Source organism: Sinocyclocheilus grahami, unplaced genomic scaffold (assembly GCF_001515645.1).
Source record: "Sinocyclocheilus grahami isolate Dianchi unplaced genomic scaffold, SAMN03320097.WGS_v1.1 scaffold238.1, whole genome shotgun sequence".
NCBI classification, from domain to species: Eukaryota; Metazoa; Chordata; class Actinopteri; order Cypriniformes; family Cyprinidae; genus Sinocyclocheilus; species Sinocyclocheilus grahami.
The window spans coordinates 883,563-895,234 of NW_015505417.1; the positions used below are offsets into that span (position 1 = coordinate 883,563).

At 35.4% G+C, this 11,672-nt stretch overlaps 1 protein-coding gene across 1 annotated transcript in view; it reads right to left on the reverse strand.

Moving 5' to 3' along the window:
- The window catches only part of sdk2b (sidekick cell adhesion molecule 2b), a 341,580-nt gene that overhangs the window by 81,325 nt on the left and 248,583 nt on the right, over window positions 1-11,672 (reverse strand). The window contains exons 3-4 of the mRNA XM_016289027.1: window positions 3,575-3,681; window positions 901-1,048 (exon numbers count right to left, since the gene is read on the reverse strand). Coding sequence (XP_016144513.1) covers window positions 901-1,048; window positions 3,575-3,681 — 255 coding nt within the window. The remainder of the gene's footprint in view (window positions 1-900; window positions 1,049-3,574; window positions 3,682-11,672) is intronic.

Below are 11,672 nucleotides of genomic sequence, written 5' to 3' on the forward strand. Positions count from 1 at the left end.
ACAGACAGATAGATAGATAGATAGATAGATAGATAGATAGATAGATAGATAGATAGATAGATAGATAGATAGAGATAGATAGATAGATAGATATAACAATACAACAACTGAGATAGATAGATAGATAGATAGATAGATAGATAGATAGATAGATAGATAGATAGATAGATAGATAGATAGATAGATAGATAGATAGATAGATAGATAGATAGATAGATAGATATAACAATACAACAACTGAGACAGAAAGACAGATATAAAGAACAAACATTACAACAACTGAGACAGACAGACAGACAGATAGACAGATATATAGATAGATAGATAGATAGATAGATAGATAGATAGATAGATAGATAGATAGATAGACAGACAGACAGACAGACAGACAGACAGACAGACAGACAGACAGAGAGAGAGAGAGCAAATAATAAAACAACTGTAATAACGAACTAAATGGTAAATTCGTCCCACACACTTTTTGGGGGGCAAACATTACAACAAATGAAACAGACAAACAGACAAAAACGAACGAACGAATGAACGATCAATAGATAGACTGCAGGACTGTAGATGTTTTTGCTCTGCAGATGTTTAGTGTTTGATTCTGGAAAACAAGTGAGCTTCTCATAACTTATCTGTGTTTTTGAGAGCACTCGTGCCAGCAAGTCAATAAATGCTCATATGACAGCAAACAAACACCTCCACAAGCTCACACACGCATTCAGAAACACACCTGGAGGCAATAAAACACAGTGTGTGTATCTCCGGACTAGATGTATAGTTACAAAGATCCCTCAAAAACAATCATGTAAAATCAGACTGCTTGGAGAATGAAAAAGATAAAGACACGATAAAGGCGGAATAGGAAAAAGAAACCCAACAGATTCACAAACTTACATCCGACTGCTGGGAGGGATTTTGCGTCCGTCTCTGAACCAGGTAACCTGTGGTTGAGGGAAACAGCGAATGCGAGGTGCTGGTATTACGGCTCCTTCTCCTTGGGATACGGCTTGGGCCCGTTCCCCTTCCTCGAAACTTCCCATATCTATAGACAAACACAAAACAAATGGTAAGAGTGAGCAAATTACAAAACACGCATGTGTTAAAACTCTTATATAGTGCATATGTTAGCATTCAGCATTAAACGTCTGTCTAAATACTGACTCATAAATCCACTACAAATACAAACAGACTATAATTTCTGGTACAAGTGCCTACATCAGTAGATAAAAAAAAAACAGTTGCAGTATTAACGTTTATATTTTTGCCAGAGACACAGCAGAATTTTCCAGTGTCTTCTAGTGCCTTTTACCATCTGCTTCAGTTGGGCAGTGTTTGACAGACGTGCTCTGACACAGCGCCAGCCATCGTCACGGCTGCCGTCGGATTGGGGATGATATGTGCCAGCTAGCTATCGGCCATGACAGTGACCAGAACTGACTCATCCGAACGGACATTCACCATGCGTTAAATCAGCAGTCATTCGTATTTACACCCCTATCTGATTCAGCAGAACCTTGTTGCAGGAACACAGACACGAGTAGCTAACTTCCTGTTTATAACGTCAATTTATTCTTTCTGGACAATCCCTGAAAAAGGTTTGTAGAGCAACTTTTACTCTCAACTTGTATGTTTTAAAAGGGTAACACACCTAAAAATGAACATTTTGTCATCATTCACTCGCCCTGATGTCATTCCAACCCTGTATTATTATTACTTTCATAAATAACAAAAGCAGGTCTAAGGCAGAATGTCAGAGGAATAATGAAAGTAGTATGGGGTCGGAATGACATGAGGGGGAATAAATGAAAAAACTTTCACTTTTGGATGAACTATTTCTTTTGTTAGCAAGGAAAGTTCGAAACGAACACCATTTCGAGCTGCACGGTGTGGAAGAGATTTCAAAATCAAAGGCAGCATCTTTAATATCAAGAGCATTATTCATCAAAAAAGCTAATTACGGAAAACCACTTAAAAAATAATACAATATCCAGCATGGCAATGTCCTGCCTTTGATATCACAATGCCGTTTCCTGTGTATTGACTCCTGTTTTTGATTTCTCTCACTTCATCCTTCAAATGAAACGAAAGGTAATTGGATGTCAATTATTGCACAGGTGCTTGAAAGGGAAATGAGGAAAGAAAATAAGGTCTAAGTACTTCCATCTTGACCAGAAGTGAAGTACCTGCACATATCCTGATATGAAAGGCCATAATAAGACGCAATGGACTGATACATCAGTCAGCCTGAATAATTGGACAACAGTCGGCCATTTTTAGGTTATTAGCATGGGCTGCTAACTGTGAGCACATGGCAGTTCACAGATATGGTAGTTCTAAAACAGGGGTGTCCAAACTCGGTCCTGGAGGGCCGGTGTCCTGAAGAGTTTAGCTCCAACCCCAATTAAACACACCTGAACCAGCTAATCAAGTTCTTATAGGCATACTAGAAACTTAAAGGCAGGTGTGTTGAGGCAAGTTGGAGCTAAACTCTGCAGGACACTGGCCCTCCAGGACCGAGTTTGGGCACCCCTGGTCTAAAATGAAGATGGCCGTGTCAACTGATAATAAAACTGAGTCAATTTTGAGTAAACATTGTTAAAATACACTACTCTTCAAACATTTGAGGTTGGTACAATTATTTAATGTGCTTGAAAGAAGTCTCTTATGCTCACCCAGGCTGCATTTATTTGATTAAAATACAGTAAATCAGTAACAGTTTAAAATTGTGTTGAATATATTTTAAAATGTGTTTTAGTCCTGTGATGGCAAAGCTGAATTTACAGCATCATTACTCCAGTCTTCAGTGTCACATGATCCTTCAGAAATCAGTCTGAAGAAATAATTCTGATTATTATCAAAATTAAAAACAGTTGTGCTGCCTAATTTTGTTTTTTTTTGTGGAAACCATGACCGTTTTTCAGGATACAAATAAAGTTCAAATCAAAATGTTTCTAACATAAGTCTTTACCATCACTTTTGATTAATTAAATTTTTCCTTGCTGAGAGATCAAAACAAACATACTGAAAGAACTTTACAGCAAATTAGGCTCAAATTTAGCTACGGATCGAACAAGCATCCACGAGCAGGAAATGAGTATGGAGTGGAGCGATTACAGACAAGGAAGTTGCTGTTACTTCACTCACATACTCCGCCAGAGAGAAATCAAACTTCGATAATGACCGAAAACAGTCGGCGAGAGGTCAGTGGGCAGTGAAACTTGATTCTGGCTTGAAACACCAGAGACTTGCCACTTGGTTCAAGCACAGCAGCTGTTGCTCATGCTAAACAGATTATAAACCGGAGGAATGAAATTCATTCTGAGAGAGCGAAGTGATTGGTCGACACAACCTCATCAATCTAATGAGGAAGTTATAGTGGACCAGCTGTGGCATTGCAGAGGAGCTTTTAATGAAACAGAGGTACACCACCTCACCAACAGCTTCCGTTCCTGTGAAACACACACACACACTCACACACACACACACAATTTGACCGTCTGGTAACAATCACACATGGACAAACAAACATAGAAATCCAAAGTGGTTGAGAGTTACTATGGTTACTCACATGCCACTTGTACTTCGGTTCTCCTCTGTAACAACGCTCCGACTCTGTTCCTCACAATACACCGATAGAAGCCAGCATGCGATCTGTCCAGAGATGGTATCAAATACCTGTGAGAGATAAAAACATAGCAGGTTTACTCTTAAAACCACAATAATGACTATGCATGAAGCATGATGTAATACCCAGCTGTCAGAGTGCCTTTCATTAGCGATGCATAAGCGTTTTATGTATATTTTATATGCACAAATGACTCTCGTTCATTCTGTCACCGCCGTCCTTCTCAAAGCGAACATCTCTGTAATCTGTCAAAACCGTCAGGCTCTCACACGCATATGCTCCTTATCTTTTATGAAGCACTCCTGGGAGAATATAAATACAGCTATAAAGTATATATTTTTTTCTATATTCCCATCTCATTGTAACGACCTTGAATTCTTCAGCTTCAATGCCGAATGCAAATGTGTTTGTATTATCAGCTTCCCCTCAGTAGGTGGCGCTCTAACATATAACACAATGACTGTGGAAGTAAAAAAAAAAAAAACTGTCACAGGTTTTAGTGAGGCCTACAAGTGAATAAATAAGCAAGTACCAATAGTTGTACATTCCTATTCCGGGACCCTCATTATTTATATTGAAGCCAATATGGCAGAAAACAACTAAGACCACAAAATTTACTTTTCAACTATGAAATACTGAATTACACAAATATGAATTTGATTATAACACTAAATCACTGATAAAACTCACAGCAATGCATTTCTGCCTTTATAAACGACACAGCAAACTAAATAAATAAATAAATAAATAAAACTCTTTGAAAAGGATCAGGTACAGTAAGATTTATTTATTTATTTAAAGAAATTAATTTATTCAGCAAGGGCACCAACTGTTCAAAAGTGACACTAAAAACTTACATTTATACATTATCTTTTGAACTTTATATTCATCAAAAAAAAAATCCACAAAAAATTTAAGCATCACAAATGTTTCCAGCTTTTACAATAATAAGAAATGATCCTTGAGCAGCAAATCCGCATGTTAGAATTATTTCTAAAGGATCACGTGACACTGAAAACCGAATTAATGTTAAAAAGTTAAAAAGTTAAAACTTAAAAAGTTTTACAATCACAGGAATACATTTTCATTTTTCATTATTTTTTACTGTACTTCTTACTAATAATATTTCTATATAGGGTTACACTTTATTTGAAGGTGTCCTTGTTACAGTGTAAATATTCATTTAAGTACTGGGTAATATGAATTAACTACACATACTGTACTTACTATATGGTTAGGGTTAGGATTAGGGCTTGTTTTAGGGTTACTTGCATGTAATTATGCATAATATATTTTTATTTTAATAGTAAGTACATGTAACATGTAACAAGGACACCTTAAAATAAAGTGTTACCCTATCTACTGTAGTTATGTAATTGGCTTAAAAATGTCAAAATGGCACATTTCAATGACCTTGAATTCTTCAGCTTCAATGCCGAATGTAAATGTGTTCGTATTATCAGCTTCCCCTCAGTAGGTGGCGCTCTAACATATAACACAATGACTGTGGAAGTAAAAAAAAAAAAAAACTGTCACAGGTTTTAGTGAGGCCTACAAGTGAATAAATAAGCAAGTACCAATAGTTTTACATTCCTATTCCGGGACCCTCATTATTTATATTGAAGCCAATATGGCAGAAAACAACTAAGACCACAAAATTTGCTTTTCAACTATGAAATACTGAATTACACAAATATGAATTTGATTATAACACTAAATCACTGATAAAACTCACAGCAATGCATTTCTGCCTTTATAAACGACACAGCAAAAAAATAAAATAAATAAAACTCTTTAAAAAGGATCAGGTACAGTAAGATTTATTTATTAAAAGAAATTAATTTATTCAGCAAGGGCACCAACTGTTCAAAAGTGACACTAAAAACGTACATTTATACATTATCTTTTGAACTTTATATTCATCAAAAAAAAAAATCCACAAAAAATGTAAGCATCACAAATGTTTCCAGCTTTTACAATAATAAGAAATGATCCTTGAGCAGCAAATCCGCATGTTAGAATTATTTCTAAAGGATCACGTGACACTGAAAACCGAATTAATGTTAAAAAGTTAAAACTTAAAACGTTTTACAATCACAGGAATACATTTTCATTTTTCATTATTTTTTACTGTACTTCTTACTAATAATATTTCTATATAGGGTTACACTTTATTTGAAGGTGTCCTTGTTACAGTGTAAATATTCATTTAAGTACTGAGGAATATGAATTAACTACACATACTGTACTTACTATATGGTTAGGGTTAGGATTAGGGTTTGACTTAGGGTTACTTGCATGTAATTATGCATAATATATTTTTATTTTAATAGTAAGTACATGTAACATGTAACAAGGACACCTTAAAATAAAGTGTTACCCTATATACTGTAGTTATGTAATTGGCTTAAAAATGTCAAAATGGCACATTTCAAAACTGAATGCTAGCGTGCCGCTTTTCTCTTTTGTATACACCAGCTAAAACTTCATTACTTTAATTGACCTCTTATTGTGAAGTGGATGAAATCGGATCATCTTCCAGACCATTTTAATTTAGTCAAACCACATTTTCTCTCAGCCCGACTGACCTGAACTCAAATTAAAATGACCTGAAGGCCCATGGGCCACACATTACCGGGCCAGAACGCTCTCCAGCCTCATGGATCAATGATGCAGAGAGATAAAAGAATGAAACTGCACAGAAATGAGCAGGATAGAGGGAAGGAATGCGAGAGGGAGAGGGAGATGAGGAAGACACTGCGTTTCGATCTAGATGCTTTAAAAAGCGCAGACCAACTATGACAATAAATGGGAGAAATTGCAAACCTAAATAATAATATGGTGGAGATATGGAATGAAAATGGAATAGACAAATAGACGTTAAATAGACAAACCAGCTTTCGATAAAAATTTGAAGTGAACGGATATTAAATAGAAGCTGTACTGTACTGGCCACATACTAATATACTATATATTACAAATATTCTATAAAATATTTATATATTTATAATTATTTTATATACAAAATTATATTTTATATAATTATATTATATTATATGTATACATTTATAATGTATAATTAAAATATTAATACATTAATACTTTAAATTATAAATATATGTATATTATTATAAAACTAATATTATTCAAATTAACATATTTACAAATTAATATATATATATATATATATATATATATATATATATATATATATATATATATTATATATGCATGCCCAATACTGAGCTCCTGTACTCGTACTTGTTAGAATGCCCCGATACCAAATGCCAATACCACACAGCATGTGATAAGTGCCATATTCCGACAGTGAAACACCGACAACAGAACAACAGACAGCAGAATGGAGTTATCAGAGATTAAGGATGTCTACGAAGTATATGTATGCAATGAATATAATGTTAAACATTCAGTGTTAACACCTGTATAGTTGATGTGCGCGAGCTGATAAGCAAAGCGCGCTGAGTGGATTGAGCGCGCGGCGGCACAGATGCGCGAGCTTGTCGAGTGAATATAACTTTCTCACAGACATCACTGGAAAGTTTGTAGTTCGGTTGGATATATCAAAAAGAAGTTAGTAAAACAATGCACAAGTTGCTTAATGGTAGAGAGAGAGAGAGAGAGAGAGCGCGAACACTTCTGTTGTGTGATCTTTGATGTTCAGTCACTGAGCACATGCATCATTGGATTAAAACTAAATCGTAAAAATAAGACAATTTATGGGGGCATTCACTATAAACATCATTTATTTTCAATCTAACAGCTTGTGTAAAATGCGCTAGGCTGTACTATTCTGCACCAGTACAAATACTTGCGCGCGTTGCGCGTGTTTTGCTTGCTTGAGTGTTTGTGCATTATATGAGTGGCTTTGGAATATAAATCGCAGCACGTTTCAGATGAAAAATAAACGCGACTTCTATTTCTGAAAATATCACAGTTAGGAGATTTATAACGAGTGGTTCCCTCTAATGCTATTAAATTAAAGATGATGTACCATAGAGCAAAAAATGAACAGTGAAAGTAACAACTTGATACAAATTTGGGACCAAAAATTATTCAGACCGAGTCTGGAAAAAAAAATGTAAGTTCAGGTTTGCATGAAGCTGGATGACAGCATGCCCAGGAGACTGTATGCTGTCATTAAGGCTAAGGGTTACTATACTAGGCTATACTAACAGCTGTCAAATTTTTTGTTGATTGTAATCCATTACATACCTTTCTATCAAAGTCATCTAACATTATCAAGCTGAATTTGTTCTGACAGTTTAACTCTGAGTTCTTGTTATATTTTATTACCATTTTCGAAACTATAGCGAATAAACTGTGATAATGAGAGAAATGTTGAAGGTGTCTGAATAAATTTAGGTTTGACTGTATCTATTTGATAAAGTTAACCAACTAACATTATACATACTCTTTTGGTTTCTGTACCAAATATTTAAAAAATGTACAAATGCAATAAAAATATTGGTATCGGTACTCGGTATCGGCAAGTACCAAAAATAAAAGTATCGGTATCGGTATATATATATGAATTTGATTCCAAATATATTTTGAGGTTTTATTATACCTTTTTAAATATTGACAATGTTAACATAACTGCTTCACTGATCTCTTTTTTATGAAATTATAAAAAAGATCATATAAATTTCAGTCATTCAGACACTTTATTCTTCATCACTATCCTTAGATTCTTACTTGAAGCACTTCAAAACATACTAAATTAACTTTAAGCCAGAAACTTCAAACACGCTCATCTCAAAAAGGCAAGTACCGTATTGGCCGAATAGAAGACCACCCTGATTATAAGACGACCCCCCTTTTTCCAGATGTACCTTTTGGAAAAAGGCTTTTTAAAAACCAAATCTTGTTTTTTCTCAGTAAAACACATTTTGTCTTCAATTATTTTCATATTGCATATTTTTCCTATTTAAATTTTTGTTTTAAAAGTATGGTAAAAACTGGTCAAATGTACCAACAATCACATTTAAAAAAGATACACTTTTTGATATACCATAAAAAAAAAAGAGGCAGCCCATCTGAATTAGGACATTTAGGCTATCCATCTAATAGTAGCCTACCAAAATCTTATTAACAGTAGAAGTTAAATCTTACTGTAGTCTTCAAATCTGGGTACTGTCTTACGTTTTAAAATTACAAAGGGAGTTTGGTCGCGTTCTTTACAACACGCATTTACGTATTTCATGGCACACTTGTTTTATGCGTATTTGGCGTCACCTATTGTTGTGGGTGTATTATTGACACGTCAAAGTCTAGACCCTGAATATAAGACGACCACATTTGTTCAGATGTATTTCCAAGAAAAAAACATCATCTTATGTTCGGGTCAATACGGTAATTGTCTGAATGAAAGGCATTTTAAAATAATCAATACATCCAGTCAGAAAAATAAGCATCACATACATTGACCAAAAACAAGCACCATATACAGATCTCAGATATATAGAAGAGTTGTTAGTGGCTATTATCTGGTCCCACACTGACTCCACACCTGCAGTTTAACCTACCGCTAGCCGTGAGATACTAAGATTGTGTGGGTGTGGAGGAAAACGCCTGCAGTGGTGAAATAGAGTGATAGGGCTTGAATGACGGGCGTCTTGTTAGAAGTCAAGAGTTGAGGAGAGCTGTTATTAACAGACTATAATGAAGTATCAAACGATATTAGCGATGAGGTTAGCGGGTTGCAGATCCTGCCAGGCATGGTAAATTGCTTCTTGTATGAAGTATATTAGCGCTAATGGACTAATTAGGAAGTTTGGGGGGCTGGTGGGGGGTATACTTTTTAGTTTGATAGCGAGACAAAGCTTCACACATGCCCCGAAACATTTGGCTGCCGTCACCCCAGCAAGCTGAAAATACTACATGCAGCTCAACTCTAGATAAAGAGAGAAGACTATGTTCTGATTATATATAGACTACACACACTAACGTTCAAAAGTATTGGGGTCAGTAAGATTTATTTAATGTTTATGAAAGAACTGTATTATGCTCACAAAAGCTGCATTAATTAAATAAAACATACAGTAAAACAGTAATATTTAGAAATTTTGCATATTAATACATTTTGTATTTTAATCTATTTTAAAAAGTTATTTATTTCTGTGGTGGCAAATGTGAATTTTCAGCAGCCATTATTGCAGCCTGTGTCACATGATCCTTCTGAAACCATTGCTATTTGGTGCTCAAGAAACATTTGTTATCTTATTTCTTATTATTTATTTCAAATATAATTTTTGCACCATTATACATGCATTTATTGTCACGTTTAATCAGTTTAATGTGTCCCTTCTAAATGAAATTATTGATTAAATAATAATGATTATATATATATATATATATATATATATATATATACACACATCCACACACACACTTTTTGTCTGGATCCATTGATTTATTCTATTAAAAATCTATTTATTCAAAAAAAGACATTCAATCAGAAAATTACTTGAATATACCTTTTTGTGATGTGCATGTTTCTATTAAAACTAATTTGGTATGTTTTACAGGTCATAAAGTAAAAATTGAAGGGTAATGAAGAAAATGAAATGTCACAAAAAGGCTGAATTTATATAGTCTTTCTATTATATTTATAAATCACTAGTTAATTTGTTATCACTAGATTTATTTTGATTTCCCGAGTCTGCTATTAGCATATAGCCCCTTAGCATCATCAGCGTGGTGGCCGCTAATCTCGCTTACATTGCTAATACTCTATTCACACACATTACCATTGTTTTACTCACTGTTACTTGCTTTAATGGTGGATGTGTGTTTACATTTGACTCCATCGTCCGGCACGTCCATGCTACTGTAGCTGAAGGTAAAGTGCACACCCACTGTTTCCCTGGTGCCTGTGTTCTCGATGTTTCTGCGCAGATACCCTCGATCCTGAAGGGCTCCGATAGCTGAAGGTAAAGTGCACACCCACTGTTTCCCTGGTATCTGTGCTCTCGATGTTTCTGCGCAGATACCCTCGATCCTGAAGGGCGACGAGAGCCCCGGAGCGGTCATGCTTCACGCCGGGGTTAACGACACCAAGCTGCGGCAGACGAAGACACTGAAGAGGGACGACGATCACCGTGTCAGGACCGCTTCCCACGTATCGACGAGGACACGAAAGGTTCAGTAGACTTTTTGCTTTAAATTAATGGTTATTGTCATGGTGTAAAGAACAGAAACTGCTCTTTGTTAATAATTGGAATCTTTTCTGGGAGCATCCTAGGCTTTTTCGCGCTGATGGCCTGCACCCCAGTAGAGTCGGAGCAGAACTCCTGTCGGACAACATCTCCAGGACACTAAGCTCCATATGACTAGTAAGTCAAATCTCAAATAACTGCCATGATGACTTTTGTTCTACCCGCTTAAATGATAGAAGTACTTGCGCTGTCCAATCTATAAAGACTGTCTGTTCCCCGAATAGTGAGGTAAAAATATAAATTTAATGCAGGATCTAGAAAAAATCTGATTGTGATTAAACCAGAAAAATGTAAAATAAATGAACAAAAGCAATTTTTTAAGTTTGGGCTCCTAAACATTAGATCACCCTCACCCAAAGCAGTTATTGTAAATGAAATTATTCAAGATAATAGTTTTGATGTACTCTGCTTGACTGAAACCTGGCTAATACCAAATGATTATATTGGTCTAAATGAGTCTACTCCACCACGCTACTGTTATAAGCATGAGCCCCGTCAGACTGGTCGTGGCGGTGGTGTTGCAACAATATATAGTGATATTCTCAATGTTACTCAGAAGACAGGATACAGGTTTAACTCATTTGAAATACTAATGCTTAATGTTACACTGTCAGATATGCAAAAGAAATCTATCGTATCTCTTGCTCTGGCTACTGTGTATAGACCACCAGGGCCGTATACAGATTTCCTCTCAGACCTATTGGTTACTATTGATAAAGCGCAAATTGTCCGAGATTTCACGTTGATAATACAAATGATGCATTAGGACTTGCATTTACTGACCTAATAAACTCTTTTGGAGT